This window comes from Centropristis striata, chromosome 10 (assembly GCF_030273125.1).
Source record: "Centropristis striata isolate RG_2023a ecotype Rhode Island chromosome 10, C.striata_1.0, whole genome shotgun sequence".
Classification (NCBI taxonomy): domain Eukaryota; kingdom Metazoa; phylum Chordata; class Actinopteri; order Perciformes; family Serranidae; genus Centropristis; species Centropristis striata.
In genome coordinates, this window is record NC_081526.1 from 5430854 (window position 1) to 5454472 (window position 23619).

The following is a 23619-nucleotide window of genomic DNA, read 5'->3' on the forward strand; positions in this document are numbered from 1 at the left end:
TGTTAATACGCCCACAGCTAAATCTGGAAGGATTTCTTTACATTTATTGTGAAGAATTGATCTGTTACATCATGTAGATCAGGGGTCTCAAACTCAAACACGGCTCTCGTGACGATATTTTGTAGCCCCCAGTTTGATATGAAAGTTTAATGTGAGTTTTATATGAATGGCACTTTACCGTGGTGTGTGTGGAAGGTCCCTTCAAATACTTTTTTGGTAATTTTGTGTCTTTTTTTGGCAATTTTGTGTCTTTTTAAAAATAATTTTGTGTCTTTTTTTGGTAATTTTGTGTCTTTTTTAAATAATTTTGTGTCTTTTTTCAATAATAATTTATTTTTAAAGTAATTATATATTATATATAATTTAAAGTTTTTTTCCCTGTCATTTTGTGTCTTTTTTTCTGTCATTTTGTGTCTTTTTTTCTGTCATTTTGTTTCTTTTTTAAGTAATTTAGTTTTTTCTGTCATTTTGTGTCTTTTTTAAAATCATTTTGTGTCTTTTTAGGTAATTCTGTGTATTTGTTGGTCATCTTGTGTCTTCTTTTGTCATGTTGTGTCTTTTTTGGTCATTTTGTGTCTTTTTCTGTCATTTTGTGTCTTTTTTAAAAGTATTTTTGTGTTTTTTTTTGTCATTTTGATACTGCCTCCAGCGGCCCCCAGGTAATTTGAGTTTGAGACCCCTGATGTAGATTAATTTTGAGTATAATCAAGTCACCATTTTTTCCAGACAGAGTGCTGATGTCTTGAGGAACTTTTTTATGTTGTGGAGTTTGTTGTCTTCCAGCAGTGCCAATTCTCTCCTCCAGGGTGTAGTCATCCACATAGTCCACTGGTATCTCCAGCTCCAGGTCCTCGTAGTAAGGCAGACCTGCACAGACCATTACAGGGTTAGGCTTACTGTTTATATATAATATTTCTGTTTAAGAATTAGCTTTAAAAAGTCTCATCGGCAGTGTTTTATTCTTTTTTTTGGCCTGACAAAAATGTTATTTCACGTTTTTTATCTCTCTTGGGCAGTTTTTTTCTTCTCTGTTTTATTCTAGAAAAATAGAAAATACCTGCAGGAGCCATGGACGCTGCTCCTCTGTGGCGATAAGAAGGCTGAGCAGACGCCAGGTAGAGAGACAAGGCTTCCTGTAGCAGCTGCCTGTCACGTTCTCGCTCTCTCTGATTGGCCTGTGACCTCGAGGAGGGGCGGGCATAACCGGCTCCTGCTCCCATCAGGGATCTCTCCACGTCATCTTGATATCTGTGCTACAGTTAGGAAGCATTAACCCAATTTAGTACTGTGAAAACTAACGAAATAACGAAAACTAGAATTGAAAAAACATTTTCGTTAACTGAAATAAAAATGAAAACGAGAGTTTTAAAAAAAAAAAACGATAACTAACTGAAACTGTATTTTGTGGTTACAAAACTAACTGAAACTAACTAAAATTATAGTGAAAATGTCCTTTGTTTTCGTGTTTGTCAACTTTTTTCATACGTAAACCTTTTTGGTTGATATGCAATCTATTTCATCTATCTGGTTTTATGACTTAATAAACTTATTGGAGCTGAGATGGATCAGACAAAGGAAATAAAGGAAACATTTATTGTGACCTTTTTAAAAAAAAAATCTGGCAACCAACAAATACCCAATTACAAAAAAACTAAAACTAAGCATTTTCAAAAAAATAAAAACTAACTCACTCTAAAAACAAATTCAAACTAACTGAATTTGAAATTAAAAAATCACAACGAAATTAAAACTAATGAAAAATCCAAAACTATTACAACGTTGCTGTTTACATATTTGTGATATCTAAGACTATCATTTTTTATTTGTGTTTTCTCTTCTTTGATGATGCTGTAATTATCTTTAATGCAGGTTTCTGATGTATTTACCACTGGACCCTAAAGATGTGTGTGTGTGTGTGTGTGTGAGTGTGTTCTTGTACTTCCTACATAGTGAGGACCGGAACATGTTTTTAACCAACAGAGTGAGGACATTTTTGCAAAGTGAGGACATTTCGGCCGGTCCTCACTTCTTTAAAGGCTTTTTTGAGATTTCAGACTTTGTTTTAAGGGTTAAAGGTTACATGATAATGATAATTAACTGAAACTGTATTGTGTGGTTACAAAACTAACTAAAATTATAGTAAATATATCCTTCATTTTTGTCTTTGTCAACTTTTTTCATACATAATGAAGATGGATCAGACAAAGGAAATAAAGGCAAACTTTACTGTGACCTCTTTTAATCTCCCACCCAACAAATACCCCATTACAAAAAACTAAAACTTATAAAAACTAAACTAAAACTAGCAAACTCAATCTAAAAACTAATTAAAACTAACTGAATTTGAAAACAAAAATTCACAACAAAATGAAAACTAAAACTAACAAAAAATCCAAAACTATTATAACCTTGCAAGGGAATTAACTGTTCCAATGAGGGTCCTCAGAAAGATAGAAGTACAAGAATGTGTGTGTGTGTGTGTGTGTGTGTGTGTGTGTGTGTGTGTGTACCTGGTGGTATGCGTATGGGTCCATGGAGGCGGTCTGCATGCGTAGCGGGGACTGAGGAGGCTCCACTATCATGTAGTCCACATAGTTGCCACCAGGAGGTGCGGACCCCGACTTAGAGCTGTGGTGGTGGGGGATGTTCTGTTTGGACCTGGCAACCCAGAGAGAAACAAGAGGATCAGGATGGATACAGAGGGATGGGAGGAAGGAAGGAAGAGTCCAGAGGGGAATAAACGGTGACTCAGAGTGAGTCATTTGTTTTGTGTGAGGTGTGTGTTTCTCTCTGAAGGTCTCTGTAACTGGAGAGAACTCACTGGGACGAATGAGACGAGGAGGAAGAGGAGGAGGAAGAGGAGTTGGGCCTGGCGGGGCGGGTGGTGTGGGGAACTCTCTTCAGCTCCTTTGATAAAATATATTGGGTGATGTCGTCTTGCCAGGAAAGACCTGCACACACACACAAACACAATCAGCTGTCAATGCAGATTCTTTGAATATTAATCAATTTAGGATGCTTATTAAACGCTATTTTGTTTTGGAAGGTTATATTGCTAATAGGAATGGTGATGTTGGACGGTATTTGGAAAGGTGGGAAAGGTTTATTGAAGTGGAAGGCTGGCATTTAACTTAACCCTTTATTATTTTCTCTTAGGTTATCAAGTTTACTGATATACTGTTTGTTTTATGTGGGGATTATGTTTGATGTTTGTTTGTGTCTTGTTTAGTTTTAATGTGTTAAAGTTCTTATTTATTATTGTAGTTTATTTATTTATTTAGATTGGTTTTGTGATTTTGTTGTGTTTTTTATTTTATTTTTAATTTTCTTTTACTGTGTTTGTCCATTTGTTTGTTTGTTCGTTTGTGATTTATGTTGTGTTTTGTTTAAATTAATAAAAGAAAAAAAACAAGAAAAAAACCCCAAACAAACACAATCAGTATGTGAGTTGTAGTATTTGTATAATAAATGGATTTCTCCCTGTACATTGTATTTTTTCTGCACTGCTTTGTATTGACATGCTAAACACTAAACCAGCGGTTCCCAAACTTTTTTACCCGTGCACCATCTTTTATGTCCCAACCGGGTTGACACACCCCCAATCCCCCACACCTTCAAAATAAACAAAATGCAATAAACTTTTTTATCGCCATATTAAAGGCGGCATGTTTAATCATGCTCAAATGACCAGAACACACATATAATTAAATAATCACCATCACGACAATATACTCTCACATTTGAATTAATCTGAAACACAGTTTCAATATAATGAAACAAAGTTATGCGCAAACTTCCAGTTTTAAGAGCAAAGCGGATGATGACAGGCTCAGGATCAGAGGCACTGATACAAACATTAATTGCAAGAAGTAATTTTGTGCATTTTTACACTGCACTTTTAAAATTTCATGCTCAAATGCATGTAGTTGTACTGAGGGCCACTTCAAGTGAGGGTGCGGGCCGTATGTGGCCCCCGGGCCTCCAGTTGCCCATCCCTGCTCTGATATATTGAGATGCACCTGTCGTGCCACACAGCAGAGTTCCCTTTGGTCCTGTGTACCTGAGATTTATATTACACATAACAGAAACATAAAAAAATCCTAAAATGATCCTGAAGAGAGACACAAAAAAATCACACACTATGTTGTCTTTGACTTTGACTTTCTACACAGCTTTTTAGAAGCGTATTCCCTTCAACATGTAGCCTAACAGAAGACTTTTGATGCATCATCTTACCTTGCAGCATGAGCTGTTTGAGGACTTCCTGCATCCTCTTCAGAACAGGAACTGACACCTGGTACTGGACCAGGTCCTGCTTAGAGCCCCGACACTGACCAAACAGCCCGTCTGGAACCACACAAACACACAAAAAAAAACATGTTTAAACCTTATTTTGCCAGTAAATTTCTTTCTGGCCCAGAATCAAAGGACAGGTGTAAATAACAGTATTAATGATGGCTGAACTCCATTTAGCTCATCGGTCTCAAACTCGCGGGCCGGGGGCCAATTGCGGCCCTCGTGATGATATTTTGTGGCCCTCACCTTGATATGAAAGTTTAATGTCAGTTTTATATGAATGGTAACTTACCGTGTTGTGTGTGGAAGGTCACTTTAATTACTTTTTTTGTAATTTTGTGTCTTTATTTTGGTAATTTTGTGTCTTTTAAAAATAATCTATATTTTTTTAGTAATTTTGTGCCTTTTTTGGGTCATTTTGAGGGTCATTTTGTGTCTTTTTTAAAATCATTTTGTGTATTTGTAGGTAATTCTTTGTATTTTTTGGTAATTTTTTGTCTTTTTTGTCATTTTGTGTCTTTTTTTGGTAATTTTTGTCTTTTTTTTGGTCATTTTGTCAGGTTTTTGGGGTCATTTTGTGTCTTTTTCAAAATCATTTTGTGTCTTTTTAGATAATTCTTTCTATTTTTTGGTCATTTTGTATCTTTTTTGGTCATTTTGTATCTTTTTTGTCATTTTTTGTCTTTTTTTTTTAGTAATTTAGTGTCTTTTTTTTGTCATTTTGTGTCTTTTCTAAGTAATTTATTTATTTTTCTGTCATTTTGTGTCTTTTTTTTGTGTAATTTTGTGTCTTTTCTAAGTAATTTAGTTTTTTTTTCAGGTAATTTGAGTGTGAGACCCCTGCTTTAGCTGCTGCAATTTCAAGGTCCTGGTATTGTTCATGCTGGCTCATGTATTTCTGGGACACTTGAATAAAACAAAGCCATTACTAATGTGATTAATAACCTGTGTTTTCTACTATGACACATCCCTAACGGTTATTTTTAATTAAGTATTACCTAAAACTTAAGCGATTTATTCCAGTGAAGCCGTCCTTGATACTGTACAGAACTTTGTATTAATATCCATAATTCTTATGTAGCCCACACTGCAGTAGCCCACAGCAGTGAGTCACAGTTTTGAAGTGCAGCCCACACACTTATACTGCTTGTCACTTCTTTTGACAAGGTGCTGCCACTGTCAGCGTGTGTGCTTTAGAAAATGTCCTTTGAAATAGCTGCTAACCTGAAGGCAGCCTCACGGCTACACAAACGCTCAGTATTGTTCTCGTATCTCTGCAGCAAATATGATCAGAAATTAATCCATATTTTGAAAATCTGCACATGAAGAAATGTACCAATTCTGTATCTTATGCCAACCCTAGCTGAGATATATGATTTAGGTTACTCATCCCTTTTAAATCAATTATAAATTATTATTTTTGGACATAAACCACAATGAAAAGTGACTGTAACCAGGGGATCGAGCACTTAATAGTAGAAAACTCTTAACCCATAAGAACCCATGGTCACACGCATGTAGCAAACACTTTAAATGTTCTATAATCTCCCATATTCAGCTTTATGCTTCACCTTAACTCATTAAATCCCTCAGCAAGACTGTGTGACTGTGACAAGAAGAGACTTCTCCAAAATGTGGCTGTGACTGGAAACAGAAATGTGAAAAAGTAGCTAATTTCAAAAAAGCTTATTTTTTGTTACTAGGCTAAGTTTAAACCCATTTAACACGTCTAATCCGTTAACAGGGTGTCCTGTATTGCATTTAACCTGTTTTGACCATATTTCCTGAACAAATTAACAAACAAGCCTGATGTGATGTATTTGTCACGATAACAAAAATGGTAACAGGCGACTCAATTATTTTCGCTGTTTGAATTATTTCGAATTAATATATGCTCTGCTGTTCAATTTAAAGTACATTTGACCAAATATAAACAGAAAAAAATTCTATCCTATCATGTCACAATTGATAAATTAAATTTAAATGTTGTGGAGATGCAACGAAAAAGGTAAATTTGTGTTTCTGTAAGCAGAAAGGGTCTAGTCATATAAAAAATATCATAAACATAAATTCCCTAACTGCCAATGTAACGTATATATGTCACATCACAGATTTTTTAGATTTAGGGGTAGTATTTTTTTTTAAAAAACATCATAAATGTGTTCTATGTGGTCCACTTGGTCTGTGGTATATCCCCCATGGGTTAAACTAGCCAGTGTCCTGCTTTACATGGATGGATTACTGAACAGGCCTGTTGGGTCCAAAGGGAAGATAAGAACCAAATAAAGAGGCTCAAAATGACAACAAAGTAGCATTAAATAAGGAGACAAGGAGACACAATCAGACTACAAAGAGAAACAAGAGAAACAGTGACTATGAAAAGGTGCAAACAACCACAAAGGGCCACAACATGACAACAAAGAGACACAAAAGTACTACAAAGAGACACTAAACAACTAAATAGACTAAAAATTACTACCAAGAGACACAAAACGACCCCAAAGAGATCAGAAAGAGACGCTGGAAAACCATGAACAGGCATGAAACAATGACTAAAAGTCTGTACGCTGCAAAAAAGTGATAACAAGATAAAAACAGTAAATCTGAGGGAAATGATCTTGCTGCATGGACAGATAATTTACCTTGACAAGATTTCTTGAATTAAGATTATTAAATTTAGAAATAAGCATGTTGAACACTAAAATAAGAAATTATCTCTTAAAATAAGATAAATTATCTAACACTTCCTTGTCAGGTCACTCCGCGGTCCCAGTTCATCGCTGCTTGCAGATTTAATTTATCTTGTTTTAAGAGTTAATTTGATCATTGTGTCTGTTTAGTGGTCATTTTTGCATCTATTTTTGGCCAGTTTGTGTCTCTTTTGTTCATTTTGTATATTTTTTGGTCATTTTGTGTCTTTTTTGGTCAGTTTATGTCTTTTTTGGTCAATTTGTGTCATTTTTTTGTCAATTTGTGTCTTTTAAGTGGTCATTTTTACATATATTTTTGGTAATTTTGTGTCTTTTTTGATAATTTTGTGTCTTTTTTGGTCAATTTGTGTATTGTGTGTAAAATAAGAAATAACTCCTAAACAAGATAAATTATCAAACACTTCTAAATATATATATTTTTAAATAATAATGATAATTGTCAGTGCACTCTGCTCGGGCCAGTTCATCGCTGTTTTTAGCTTTAATTTATCTTGTTTGAAGAGTTAATTTCTTATTTTAAGCGTACAACATGCCTAGATTAATACTCTTAATAATAATAATAATAATAATAATAATAATAATAATATTTTTTTTGCAGTGTGGATACTGTTCATTCTGCCTGTATATAGCACTTAAACATTGCATAGCATGAAACATTGGTATCATTGCTTTCAGCACCTCGCCTACATGTGCATCTCAATAGATTAGAATATAATAGAAAAGTTTATTTATGTCAGTAATTCAATTCAAAAAGTGGAAATAACACATTAAATAGATCCATTACACACAGCTGTGTCCACTGTCTCATAATGCTGCTTCAGCATCAGAGAAGAGATTTCGGAGGAGAGAAGAAAACTGTATGACTTTATTATTTAGAGCTGCCGTTATTGAGAATGCATCAGTGAGATGACTGTCTTTGAATTCTGAAATCTCTCTGTGAGTAAAAAATGAAGATATTTCTGCAAAAGAAAACTGCGATGTGATGGGAAAGCAGAACAGACTACGTATTATGTGGCGCACTGATGAGTCACCACAGTCCTTCAATTCACTGGCTAAACCTCACATAACCCAACCTGCCTCAGTCAAACAGTGGATTGCTATACTGAACAGATTAGATTGGATTAATGTGTTTATTTTAGACATAAAATGTGATAGGAAACAGCTTATTTTTGCCATTCTATTCATTGAAGAATAAACAGAATGACACATTTGTACCTATTTTGCAGTGAGTTGACTCATTCTGGGTGGGTGGGTGTATAATCATAGTGAGACTAAATATAGTGTTATCATGTAACCAAGTTGATCCTCAGTCTGACTTCAAATACAGAAACATATACTGTAAAAATGTCCTGTTGTAGAAAAAAACTGGCAGCTGTGGTTACCAGAATATTTCCATAAAAAATACAGTACATATGTCAACATCTTTACAGAACAACTTGTAAATTTTACATCCTAAAACTGTAGTAATTTAAAAAAAAAACATTTTAAAGTTGTAGTTTATACCGTCCTTTGCTGCTAATTTAACAGGATGATGCTGCTTTTATACTAATTATTTATGCAAAATTTACATGGACGCACATATTTTGCTTATTGTGCATTGAATACCAGTTAAATTTTCAAGTTGTTCTGCAAAGTTGTTTACATTTGTACTGTATTTTTTTTTTTTTGCAGAAATATTCTGGTAACCACAGCTGACATTTTTTTTCTGTAAAAGCAACATCACTTTTTTTTTTTACAGTGTACTGTAAACAATTGTCTTATACATTAACAGTAAAATACTGGCAGCAGGGTTGCAGCATTCTACTGTTAATTTTTAAAGTTCCCTTACTGTTATCTACTTTACACTATGGTACTGTGATAAAACCACATACTGAATTAGAGTAAAATCCTGCATTTCACTGATTTTTAAAGTAGACTAAAACACAGTATAGTGCTGAAGCTAGTTGCAATATTGTTGCAGTATACAATGCAGTCATTTTTTGTAAATAGAGCATATTAATGTCAATTAAAGCCAATTACTATGAATTAAGCACTGTCTTTATTACCATATACTGAATGAGTTAGTTAAGTAAAATACAGCCACACTGCAAAAAAGCCAACTTGTATTTTTTGGCCTAAAACTGATGCTAGCGGCTAACTGATGCTCACGGCTACTGACGCTAGCGGCTAACTAACGCTAGCGGCTAACTAATGCTAGCGGCTAACTGATGCTAGCGGCTAACTGATGCTAGCGGCGCTGCTTGCTACAGCTACAAGAGTAGCCATTAGCGTATCAATGCTACCTCAAAATTGTGGCAACATTAGCTGACATTTCATAGCGGCGTTACAATCGTGCCACTTCAGCACATTGCAGAAGTTAGCAGAAGTAAGGATTAAAAGTTATTACAATGTAAAATTATAAATTAGTAGTACAACTTTGAGTTGACAAAAATCTGAATTCAGAGTTGAGCAAATTCAAAAACAAAACTTAAAATATTTAGTTTAATTGTCCAACTTAAAATTTTATCGAAGTTTGTTGCCTTGAAATTTTGAGTTTACCCAACTTTTCTTTTTTTGCAGTGCATTAAAAAAATGTATACAAGAAGAGACTTAGAAAATATCACATATATACATCATATATTTTATGGGAAATGGCAAGCTACCTACAAATATTTCCCAGAATGCATTGTTTTCTACAGTATAATACCTTTTTAATGGAAAACAGTATGTTAAGGTCACAATTTGGCTGTTTTTCTTACAGCAATTTGTTACAGTGTAGTTGTGAATCTGTCCCGACTATTTTCAATCTCACTCAGTGAAATCTATAATCAAATTACGAACACTTGATGTTGGTGATGTGATGCAAGATATTGTATCCTGGCAATGAAGTGCACTGGAGAAATACAGTTGCTCCTATTCCTGGTGGTGAGCTGACTGATGACAGAGAGAAGAGGAGCGCCAGGAGAGAAAGGGATGGAAGATGAATGGAGAGAAGACAGCAAACTGCATGGATTGATTGGATTAGGACTATTTCTGGAGCTGGGGTTATTTCTGTGGGTATCGCTTTTGTGCAGGGAGCATAAAGCCGTATTTAGCTTTTGGACAAGTGAAATGTGAAAGCTTGGCTCAAAATTACACGATTTAAAAACAGAAAATCTGGAATTTTTTTTTTGTCAAATTAATTGCAATGACAAGCATTGGTGCAGCATTATACAGCAGATTAAGGAAGAAAAGTGTGTGTGTTCACAGTCAATTCATGCCACAAATTGGTTTTCTTATTGATCTTTATTTGTCAGTTGTGATTGATTTACATTTGCATCTCAACCCTTTATGTGCATGTGCTGCAGAAGAGCCACTAAACGTTCTCAACCTTGGGGTCGGGACACCAATTGGGGTCGCGAGATGATTTCTGGGGGTCGCCAAATCATTTTGGAAGACAGCTCTGTCTCCACTGTGTTCAAGTGTTCATGTGTTTTAGTCTTTTTGGTCATTTAAAGTCTTTTGTTCATTTTGTGTCTTTTTTTTTTAGTTCATTTTCTGTCTTTTTTTGATCATTTTGTGTCTTTTTTTGATCATTTTGTGTCTTTTTTTGAACATTTTGTGGGCAGTTTGTGTCTTTTTTTCGGCCATTTTGTTTCTTTTTTGGGTCTTTTTTGTTATGTTGTGGTCAATTTGAGTCCTTTTTTTCCCTTAATTTTATGTCACTTTTTGGTCATTCTGTGTCTTTTTTTGATAATTTTGTGTCATTTTGTGGTCAATTTGATTCTTTTTTGGGTAATTTTGTGTCTTTTCTGACAAATCCCAAAGTATCAAGTTGTTACTTTCCAAGGAGTCTCTGGCTTGAAGCTGACTGTTACACACTCAGGAGGTCAGAATGGACCTTTAAACTTATAGCAAAGGACTTAGATTAAAAGTAACGATAAAATAAATTTATAAAATATATAAATGCACAGACAGAGGGATGTTTTAGTTGTTGTCTGCTTCATTATTTGTCCAAAATTCGTCGTATCAACTGAGTTTGTCTGATCTGAACTGTGAGATTCTGTTCAGTGAACAACATGCATGTTAAATTGGGGGTCGCGACTCAAAAAGGTAGAGAACAGCTGCCCTAGTGGACTGCCCAGGTAGCTGTTGTACAACGAGCTGACATCCACCAAGGCAGCTCCTCAGGAAGCAGCTGGTGAACAACGTCTGGGTGACAAAGTCTGACCTTATCCTGTATAAAACAGACCTCACACTAACAGACGCTACAGGAGAGAAGCGCTGTAACAACATACAGAGAAAAAAGAAAGGGAACCTTTTGGAATTATCTACATTAATGCATAATAAATCCATATAAGTGTGATCTGTCCTTATTAAACTCACTGTAATAGACAAATGCATGCGATATAAACTATTGACTAGGGATGGCACCATACCACTTTTTCTGGTACAGATTCCAATCTTATACAGTCTATTTTCCCTTGAACAACTAAGCTGTTAAAACATTTTTTTTTCAGAATCTACATCACGCTCAAACTCTGAAATAACTACTCCCCTAAAGGAAGAAATACATTCAAATTCAAATACCTAAATACCACTAACTGCTCATCTCTCCCTACAGCAGGTCGGCCAAAGTTTAGTGAAGCATCTCCATAATAGTTTGGACTTATTGATCGGATCGGATTATTTCGGTATATATACCGATACCGATATATATCGGTTTTCTTCAATTTCTTATTCATTTTAATGTCTGGTACAACTAAAGGTACATTTGTTTGGACAAATATAATGATAACAACAAAAATATCTGAGATATTTAAACTAAGAGTTTAATTTTAGAGCTGATATCTAGACATTTAACATGGTTTCATTGATAATAACCAGAATCATTATCAAGAAAACCTTGTTAAATGTCTAGATATCAGCTCCTAAAATAAATTCTTATGAGCTATTTTTGTTGTTATCATTATATTTGTGCAAACAAATGTTCCTTTAGTTGTACCAGGCATTAAAATGAACAAGAAATTGAAGAAAAAATTGGTCTGATAATTTTTTCCATAGTTAGGTTTTTTTCTTCTGATATCCGATCCAATGATTTTGGCCTATATCGGCCCGATAGAGATACTGAATATCAGATTGGCGCATCCCCACTAATGACTCTCAAATAGCTGAAAACTGCTTCATTATATTGATATTTCAGATCAATGTGATTAAGCAGTTTTGTATGGTTTAAACTTCATCAAACAAATACTTTAATAAATGCACCAAAATATGTTTTATTCTTAATGTTACTAATGCAGGAAAGTGTAGCTTGTCCACAATTGTGAAGTGTCAGACCACATTTTATAACTAACTTTGGCAGAAATGCAGACAAATCCAAGGGGTTGATTTCTTCTACCGAATGTATTGAAACTGTGTAACAGTAAGAAGCTGAAAAACTGCCAGTCTGTCTGGCACAGAGCCACGTCTATAAGAGCCAGCCACACATCCTGTCACACACACAAATAAACAACTGCTGAGAGCTGCTAAAAGAAGCTGAGTATTCCACATAACACACCAACACAGAGAGAAAACAATCCATCTTCACTATCACTCATAACAGGCAGCAAAAAGAAACTTTAACTAAAAGAAACCTTTGACATTTGGGACAAAAAAGGCTGATTGTGGATGAACCACTGCTTGATAAAACTGTAGAGGATGCTGTTAAATAAGATAGCTTCTCTGTCATTAGTGGATGGAAATGAAACATCACTGATTCAAAAAATGTTGTTCACCTTCCATGGTACAGTGTTGCCCTATTTTAGGCCTGTCAAATTTCTATAATGCATGTATTTGGGTGATGCAAAACTTTAAAAAAGAGGGAAGACTATAGGGAACCAATAGCAATGCTTTAATTTGTCACATGACCTCCAGGAGGCCATATTGAAACACTATTTTTCAGACTTTTACAAAGTTAACAGCTTTGCCATTTTGCGCCACAAAAAAAAACACTCAAAACGTCATTTCCTGGCCCTTTTCCATTTGGAAAAAAATATATTGTAAGAAACCGGTTGAAAAAATTCCTTTTATGATGTTTTTAAATTTAAATTGTTTTGTAGAATCTACTGAATCTTTTACACATGTTTATTAATTAAATAAATAATGTTCAAATTGAAAAAAACCTCTCTCTTTTCCACTTCTGCACCGTTATGGTACTATAATAATAACAATAATAATAATAATAATAATAATAATAATAATAATAATGAGTCTAAAATGATCAAGGGTTACAATGAAATTGATTGAATTGATTTTTCAGTTTAAGCTATCATTCGTATTGTTTTGTAACCATGTGAATTATTCAGTTAATGTAAGATGGTACAGGATCTGCAAAAATAAGCCTTTAGTGGATCTTCAGCCTATTCCTTTTTCGGTTGCTGTCTGATGGATTCTTTTGTAAAAACATGATTTTTTTTTTTCTTTAACCGAAATAAAGCATTCATTCATTCATTCATTCATGTTGCCTACGGACAACAAACCCCCCCCCCCCCCCCCCCCCCCCCCCCCCCAAAAAAAAAAAATAAAAAAAAAATAAATAAATAAAATAAAATATCTTCCGATCATATTTATTTAGTCTGTTGTAAGACAAAAACCCCACATTTTTTCCCTAACTGGCATCATAATGCGAACCATAGAGGGGTAAGTTAATTTAAATGATCCACAGAGTCTGGTTATTATGTAGTGCTTTTATTTTCTAAGCTAAGCTAGAAGGCGTACTGCTCTTTCTCCTCTCGTTTGTCTTTCAGCAGAAGCCTGTTTCCTCTCTGAACGACATCACTCTCCACATCACTCAACACAGCGAGGCCAAATTGACATTGATACTCTGATACTCCCATTCAACTCCTGGTACGTCAGCAGACGAGCCTGTTTCAAGAATGCTGAAGTCACTTAATAACTGCTGAATGTGCAGCTGAAAAGATAAACAAAAAAGGAACAATAACTGCCATATATTTTTAATGAAGCATGTCTGCATGCAGGGAAATAGAGCAGCAAACATTTCAGCTGTTGTTACATGTTCTTTATTGGATAATTCAGCAAACATGCTACCAGAATTGGAATAACCAGCAAGTAAATCATTAATCAGTTTACAGAGATGCATTATACACTACTTGGTTTAAGAGAACTCTCTATTCTGTCCTACAAAGTCTAACTGCAATTACTAACTATGCAAAAGGTAAAACTGAGAAAAACTGCTTTATAGTTTTTTATGATTCAACTTTTATTGAGTTTTTACATTTTTTACAAGACCAAAATGACAACCACTTAAGAAAAAGAAAAAAAAAGAAAAAAGGGACAAAATTAAGAAAAACAATCTTATGATGATAAAACATAAAAGTAGCTTTAAAGTTTTTTTTAATGTTTTTTAACTGGCCAGCCAAATGGGTTATATGTAGATAAGTGATATGACACTTATTTCTACATGTATTGATGCTGTTATTTTTATGCTTAAAAATCATGATGATTTATTTGACCTTTGACCCCAAAAACGTAGTTACTGCATTGCTGTAAAAGGTTCTAATAGTAATGCAAAAACAGAGTGCAGTAACTATAATGTTGTTGTCTTCTTTCAGCTTTTATATTTTGTTTTCAGTGAATAAAAAAGTGTTTTTATATAAGTGTTTAACAACTCTATTTAAATATATGTATATTTAAGACTGAATATGATAAAGAAATGTTATATTTTAGTCTTAATATAATTTTATCTTACTTGTTTACTTCATTACTATCTAGATAATAATTTCCCTTTCAAATAAACTTATAATTTCTATTATTTTTATGTTTAAATTAGTATATATGTCCAAAGCAGACTGTGTTAGGTGCAATTACTGTTTTGGTTTTGAGTTGGATTTTGTGGTTTTTATATCATTATTTCTCTGAAATAAAGCAAAATTGAAATCTAAAACTTTGTCACAAGGTAAAACAGACATCAAGGAGTTAATTTTTAGTTATAACTCATTTTGTGAACACAGAAAATAATGTTTCAATGGTTTGGCTGCTTCAGTTAATGAAAAGCGAACAGATTATTGATGTTTTCTATTGATTGCACTGTTGCTCGACCTCTTAATCTCAACTCAACACAGTAGCTGTTTATTCTTTATGTGTTAGTCACTGGGAGACCTGCATGTATGTATCTATGGAGACTGCTTACACTGTCTGTGGACTTTAGAATTTTCCTCCCACAGGCTTAAAAATGAGGTCAATTAGTATTGTTAGTTTGTAACAAACAGCTTGTTTAAACTTTATTTTGCACTGCAGGAGACAGAGAGACAAAGGGCTCATTTCAACCAAGCAGACTGCTCCTTTAAGTAGTCATTAGTGTCCCATATTCTCTCCTCAGACCCACAGATGTGCATAAACAGCTCTGCTTCAGTCTGAGCTGCAACTACGCTGATCCATTCTGTATTCCATCCAATGGCTGATGGTGTGCGTAAGTGCAATTTCCACAGAGAAGTGCGTAAGTGTGCGTCAGTGACTCATCGCTGTATTAGCACAACAACTGTGGGGGTGTCGACCTCACGGTGATGTCAGTGTTGCCATGGAGACAGTGGAGCAGGGGAGGGGCTTAGATAAAGATGAGGGAGAGGGGCAGGTGACGGTGAGAGACAGACACATGGAGCTGAGAGAGGAAAAATCCTAGTGGTGGTGGATTTTCACACCAAGGATTTGTGCTATTGTGTGTGTGTGTGTGTGTGTGTGTTCTTGTACTTCCTACATAGTGAGGACCGGAACAGGTTTTTTTAACCAACAGAGCGAGGACATTTTTTGCGAAGTGAGGACATTTTAGCCAGTCCTCACTTCTTTAAAAGGCTTGTTTTAGGGTTTAGGTTAATACTAGGGTTGGGCATTTAGTTGCATTTAGGAAAATAGGGCTGGGCAATATATCGATATATTTTTAAATGTGATATGGAATCAGACCATATTGCATATATATGTATATTTCAATTTTTTTTCTTTCTTTCTATATAAATGCTGCCCTTACTAGGGTTTTATCATATTTAGTTCTTTTGTAATGTTTGTTATTCTTTTCTCATATAAATATATTTATTTCAGAAAAAGATTGGCCTATTTTAAGATATATTTTTCTTTAAATGTGCTCTTTATGGAGCTTTGGTATTAAAAATGGTTCTCCTAAAAATATCAGGATATATATATCGTATATCGACACTCAGCCTAAATATATCGGGATATGACTTTTGGTCCATATCGGCCCTCACAAAGATAGAAGTACAAGGATGTATGTGTGTGTGTGTGTGTGTGTGTGTGAATAATGTAACAGCTGTAGAGGTAGAGAAAGGATTAGGAAAGGAGTCTTTCTGAAAAGTTTATTGTTCACATTCTAGAGGGAGATTATGTCAGATTTTGTGTGTGTTGTACTCACCATCCGAGCAGAACTGATCCCTCATGCACAGTTTTCTCTCAAACAGGCAACCTGAGGTAGAAAGACAAAGAGAGGGCTAACTCAAAGTACTCAAAGTGAAAATTTTTCACAGCAATTTCCATGGTAACGACTGCTTTACCTCACATTTCTCCGGGTTGCACAGAGAACACAATAGAGTGAGCTTAACCCCGGCTCACCTGTTATAATCAGCTTCAAATGTACTATTAAAACACATGCACCCTGTCTTTTATATTGGAACGTCAAAGTCAACCCACACACCACTTATCATTTATATGACTTTTATATAATTGCACAAGGACATTTTTTTTAAAAGCCTCCTCAAACCTAAGTGGTGTCATTCATCAGCAAAACACCTGCAACTTCTGGGGACCTTGAAATGCAAAATTATCTTATTTGCACTCGGACAGTTTTGCAATGATCAAAATGTTGTTTGGGAGGTGGAACAGGCTATCAGTGTTTCTACAAATATATATTTGATAAGCATGACTGAAGATAAACACTGACCTACATTTTGTGGATGTGAGATACTGATTTGTGACAGGAAAAAGATAATTTGAACTGCAAAATTAGGCTGATTTGAAGGAGAATTTTAGGCAATATCTTCATTTTCATCATTGATAACATCGTCAATTGACCTCATTGGATACATATACTAATTATGAAATTGTTATTAATAAATTAACCTTATATATATTAACATACTATTACAAAATATAGAATAATATGTTCATAAGGTATATTAACTACTATGCAATGAATATAGCTATAATGCATTAAATGTATAAAGTGTAAATAATGTATAAAAGGTCCTGACTTTGATTTGCAATCTTTTATATTCTTGGTTTTTTTTTGGGTGTTTTCTTTTTTCTTGTTACTTTTTTCTTCACTATTCCCATTGTTAATTCTTTAAGTGATGTTTATAGATGGTTTATAAACCAATTATTAACCATTTACAAAGTGTTTAATCTTTAAATGTTTTCAACCAATTTCTTAAAGGTATATGAATCATTTAAAAATCATTAACATACTAAATATGGTGTTAAAAATGTTATGAGTGCAACTAAAACTATTAATAAACTATAAATTATAATTTAATTGTTTGTTAATGGTAAAGTTACTATAAACGTACATTAATATACCATCTATTTCTTATTTAAAAATTATGTAGTTAATTAAACATTAATAAATTATGTATTTACCATTCTAAATGGCCTATAAACAGTTTATAAAAGATGATTAAACATTAATAAGTTATCTGTTTACCATTTATAAATGATGGTTATTGTAAAGTGTTACCACATCATTTGATGTACTTGTTTAGTTTTATTTCTTTATTAGCCATCTTTGCACGTATATTATATGGTTTTGCATGGTGAAGCGGCTTTGAATTAAAGAATATTTTTATTTTAGGGTGGTGAGTAAGACCTTGGAGCGTATGGCAGTGTGGGAAGGAGCAGGTGGCTGACGACAGATAAGAATGTAACAGGGCAGAATCTGCACGGATCATTTTTCTGTCTTTCTCTTTCACACAAGAGCTCACTTTTTGACCCTACTCAGGATACATGTTTTCCTCTTTTTTTCGGCATGAACAAGACAAAAAAAAAGTGAATAAATGGTGTGAAATCTGTCAGTGCATGAGTGAATGTAATGTAATCCAAAATGAATGAAAAAAAGATGGTGGCTAAGTAGCTGGCTGGCAGAATGAGTGGACTAAGTGTTTATCTTCACACCTACTTGGATAGAGAAGATTTTATGAAGTGACGCAGAACCTAATAGCAGTTTCAGTGACTCACCTCTACTTTCTTTGCACACACACACACACACACACACACACACACACACACATTCTCTGTGCAAATGAGTATCTTGCATTTCGTCGATGCTTTCTGAAGCATTAACCCATAAGAAGCCATGGTGACACCCTTGTAACAAACACTTTAAGTCTTCTAGAATCTAAGATTAAACCCATTTAACAATTCTAACCCATTAATAAGGTGTCCTGTATTATATTTAACTTGTTCTGACCATATTTCCTGTCACAATTTTGATATATGTTATGGAGATGCACAAAAACAACAAAAAGGCAAATGGTTATTTGTTTTTATTTATTATTTATGTGTTACTTAAAAACAAATCGGACAAATAATTAGCTGTTTAACAGCACTATGAATGTCACAATTTTGATAAATATTGTGGAGATGCAAAGAAAAAGGCACATTTGTGTTTCTGTAAGCAGAAAATGTGTCTAGTTTATTTATTTTAAAATAAGAAATATTATGAACACAAATACCATAAACGGCCAATGTAACGTTTATGTCACATCACAGATCTTTGACATTTAGGGCTAGTATTTATTTTTTTAAAAACATCATAAATGTGTTTTATGTGATCAACTTGTTCTGTGGTATATCCCCCATAATTTTCCTTTACGGATATTTGGGTCTCGGTTCTTATACTTCAAAACCTGAGGTTATGTTTTAATTAATATTTGGGGCAAGTAATAGTTCTTTTTATTACCTAATTACTGTTTTATGTTGCATTATTTGGAGTAAATCTTTCCCTCAGTCTTATGCACACAATTGATGATTTCTTAAACACAGCAACAGTGTTTGAAATGTGCCTATTATCTCAGAGACCTGTGGAAGCTTCAGTGTATCTTCATGTGTAGCTGAAATAATAAGCTCTGTGAGTAACTGTTGAGGGACTGATACACACACACACACACACACACACACACACACACATCACCACAGTGTTGACAGGACACTGTGCGTAAATGCCACACTTCGTCATCAAACACTGATTGGTTTTCCAGGGAAGGACATCTGGTAGTGTTGGGCCAATAAAGCAACATGGAGCTAAAACAAAGAAACAAATGGCAACAATGCTGCAGAAATGTAGCTAATTTTAAAACTGGTTATCTTCTTAGGATCTCATTTTAATTTAATTTCCTCTGATTTAACCCTTTGGAGTCTCCAAAAGCTCCAAAACATGACTCCATGAGGCCAGTTTCAGTTTGATGATGATATACCAAGTAAAACTGGAGACAAGCTCAAATATATTTAGTATAAAATGATAGAACTGGATGGAACCCTCGTATATGTTATATTTGCAACCTTTGTTCACATTTGCAACATTTTTTTTTATTGAGCATGATAGAGTTTTGAAAGTAAAAAAAAAGATTCAAAATCACATTTTATGTTGGACTAAAGGACTAAAAAAGACACAAAATGACCAAAAAAAGACACAAAATGACCAAAAAAAGACACAAAATGACCAAAAAAAGACACAAAATGACCAAAAAAAGACACAAAATAACCAAAAAAAGACACAAAATGAGAAGACAGAATGACCTAAAGAACACAGAAGACACAAAATGACCAAAAAAAGACACAAAATAACCAAAAAAAGACACAAAATGAGAAGACAGAATGACCTAAAGAACACAGAAGACACAAAATGACCCAAAAAAGACACAACAGACACAAAATGACCAAAAAAGACACAAAATGACCAAAAAAAGACACAAAATAACTAAAAAAGACACAAAAAGACATAAAAAGGATTAAAAAAATGGACAAAATCGCCCATAGAGTTAATAAATGCAAGTTAAATATTACAATTATCTTCCTGAGGCCAACAGCAAAAATAATTGTGTTTTTGTAAGAACAATTATGTTGATTCAAAATAGAAAAACTAATACAAATAGCACAAATGTGATCATGAATCTGATACGTTTGGTGACCAATCGTAGGTGGAACCTGACCTTTATACAGTGTTTGTCATAGCAACAGGACATCTTCCGCCCTTAAGGAAATGGCTGGCGGCAGAGACATGAGCTCCAGCATGAACACGGTGCTGAATGTGTGAGGACGGACAGTGGGACACACGGATGGGTGGATAATCAAATGAACAGATGGATGGATGCATGTGTGACAGAACAGAGATAATGGATGAATGGACAAAGAGAAGCAACAGTGGTTTCTCTCCATGGTGCTGAAATCTCAGACACTTGCAGAATGGATTCCCACTGAGCTGTCTTTTCTTTATTGTTTGGGTTTTTAAATGATATAGTAATTTCTCATAGATGTTGTTCAATAGTGTGTGATTTTTAATGACAAATAGCACAGAAATAAGTATTTTACCAGCATTTTGTGTCAAATGTTGCTTGTAGATAGATAGATAGATAGAAAATAGATATAAAATGTATTTATACGTCTTATTTTTGTATATTCTTATTCAGTCTTCTATATCTATGTCTGTATCTTGAGCCAGCATTTTGTGTCAAATGTTGCTTGTTTTATAGCAGAAATGTATATATATATATATATATATAGATAGATAGATAGATAGATAAATAGATATAGAATGTATATAGAATGTATTTATATGTATTATTTTTTAAATCCTATTCTGTCTTCTATATCATTTGTCTGTATCTTGAGCTGCTGTGACAACTAAATTTCCCCACTGCAGGATAAATAGTCATATCTTATCATCTTATCTATTCTTATCTTATCTTTTATACATGTTTCGAGCATTTGCATGCACATATCTGTTCAAAGACGTGTTCTAATATGGTGTTCAAACTAATACTTTCAACAATCTGACAATTCAGCATAGAGATTTAGAATCCAAGATCACAATAAGGAGCTTTATGTCTAAATTAAACTGTAATCAATTGCTTAATTTGAGTGATTGCACTTAAATGATAATGCTTAAGAAGTAATAAAGCATATAAAAAAATTTTCAATTAGTAAAATGACAGGTGGAGGGACAATTATGGGGGTAGCAGCCTTTCTGTCAGAACAAAACTATGCTCACTTGTTTTTGTCAGAGAGAATCTGAGGGGCAATTAACTCCGTAGTTCACAAATCTCCTGCTACACACGTCAAACAGGGTCTCTGTGTGTTTGTCAGCAATAAATCAATAAAACCTATATTCAGATGGACATAATATATCAATAATAAATCAATAAAACTATATTTAGATGGAAATCTGAAAGGATATAAGGAATGTGACATTTCACCTGTTGCATCATTTAATTAATCAAAAATGATTATGTGAGTTCAGTGCACCAATCAAACAGAAAAATACTAAATCAGTCAATCTTTAGCAATAATGAAGAAGACATATAAGTGCTACTACTGCCATTTTTTATCGTATTAAAACAGCTATGACTGTTTGTGTCACAGCCATTTCTGCTGCTGAGGGTGAAAAGTGACATTCATCAGGCGTCAGTAAACACATTTTTTAAAATGTAGGAAATAATTCCAATTAACTTGTTTTTTTTATTTTTTCAAATGAAATTACGAATATATGTAACTTACAGTATATCTCTGATTTAAACAGTATTTTCTCTAGTCTTATTGCACAACTTTTAGTCTCTTATTTTACGTTTAAAGCATAATTATGCTTTTTATTTTCATTTTAAATCATACAGTATGTTAGCCGGTGCATTAGTCATTCATCCTAAACAAGTGGATTTGGCTTTCCTAATCTATTATTAATATAAAAACATAATGTCAGTTGCAGCACAACATGGATCTTAATTCTTTTAAAGGCTCTAGTCGAAAAAGAAATGAAACAGTTTGTTCCCTATCACTCTTTGCATCCTCCCTCTCTGAACCAAAATCATTAGGTTATCCTCTCCTGCAGCTCAGTATAATCTCATTATCTCCACATTTAACCACACAGCCCAGCTTTCTGTGGCAAATCATTAGGAATTACTCACAAATACAGATAAATGTATAGCAGGTAGTCTCTGTATGACTATAACAGGAGCATTAGAGTGATGCCACAGGGGATAAAGTATCCTGGATGAGGATTTCCTAGGATGAGATCACCGTGAAGTCTTTAGCTACTTAGACACATTATTCCAGTGGGAATATCACAGGAAAATGACGAATATTTCTGGTAAGGAGTGTGCCATCATCACCTCCATCCTCTTACCGTATTTATCTGAGAGTCCCGGCTGGCACAGCACGGTTAAAAGCAGCACAGCTCGCCATGGCTTGAGGTGTTGCATGATCCTGTGAAGCCTCGGAGGAGATGCAGACAGAAAGATGCGGACTCCTTTCTCTCTCTCTCTTTTTTAATTTTAATTTTTTTTTTTATATCCCCATCATTTACAGACGAGCCGCAGCCAGTGTGTCGACAGCTCACATTGCACCCAAACAGCCCATGTGACGGAAAAATATAAATGAATGGCTGGGGGTACAAAAAAAAAATTAATTCCTCACAGTGAAAAGGCGGGGTTTGAGGATGTAGTATCGATTCAGCACCGCACGACTGCGGAAATAACGTAGAAAGAAGAAGAAGCAGGGAGCTCTGAGGCAGCGGGGGCCGACCTGCACATACGTCATCACGGCGTCGGCACCCGGAGGGAGATGAGCCTTGTTGTTTTTTTATCCCACCTATTCATAAACGTCATGCATACATTATTCAGTAACGTGCATACATGCGCACAAAACGTGAGGAATGCATCGACAGCTTGCAGGTATGCAAATAAGGTAGGCTACACACATCCAAGGGTCAGATCTTATAGTGGTGTTTATAGGCAACGCTTTAAAAAAAAAATAAAGACACTGGATTTATTACATGTTTGTAAGCTGTCGTGAATTCTTAAGTATTAGGCACAGGATAGTTCTCAGGTGCTGGATGGATCACTGAATAGGCCTAAAATATTAGACGACATAAAATGACTACAAAGAGACACAGACTGACTGCAAAAAGATGCAAAACTACTGCAAGGACAAACAACAATTATTAAATAGGGATAAACAACCACAAAAAGACAAAATGACAACAAAGAGACACAAGGCAACTACTAAGAGAAACAAAGTAACAACAAATAGATTCAAAACGGCTGCAAGGAGACATTAATAGAAACAAAGATACAAACAACAACTATAAAAAAGGGGAGAAACAACTACAAAGAGACACAAAATGACTACAAAGAGATTCAAAAACTGCTGCAAGGAGACATAAAGAGAAACGAAGAGACACACATCAACTATATATAAAAAAAGGAGGATAAACAACCACAAACATACAAAATGACTACAAAGAGACACAAAGCAACTACAAAGAGACAAAGTGACGACAAAGAGATTTAAAACCATGGCAAGTAAACAACAGAGATAAAATAATAATACGTTTAAAATGGGGGTAAACAACCACAAAGAGACAAAATGACAACAAAGAGACACA

At 34.4% G+C, this 23619-nt stretch overlaps 1 protein-coding gene across 1 annotated transcript in view; it reads right to left on the bottom strand.

The window, feature by feature from the left end:
• ptprna (protein tyrosine phosphatase receptor type Na) overlaps window positions 1-22689 on the bottom strand; it is a 37720-nt gene extending 15031 nt beyond the window's left edge. The window contains exons 1-7 of the mRNA XM_059343412.1: window positions 22360-22689; window positions 16387-16437; window positions 4237-4347; window positions 2822-2951; window positions 2511-2658; window positions 1058-1253; window positions 715-867 (exon numbers count right to left, since the gene is read on the bottom strand). Of these exons, the coding sequence (XP_059199395.1) occupies window positions 715-867; window positions 1058-1253; window positions 2511-2658; window positions 2822-2951; window positions 4237-4347; window positions 16387-16437; window positions 22360-22435 (865 nt within the window). The 5' untranslated portion in view covers window positions 22436-22689. The remainder of the gene's footprint in view (window positions 1-714; window positions 868-1057; window positions 1254-2510; window positions 2659-2821; window positions 2952-4236; window positions 4348-16386; window positions 16438-22359) is intronic.
• Window positions 22690-23619: the final 930 nt, after the last annotated feature.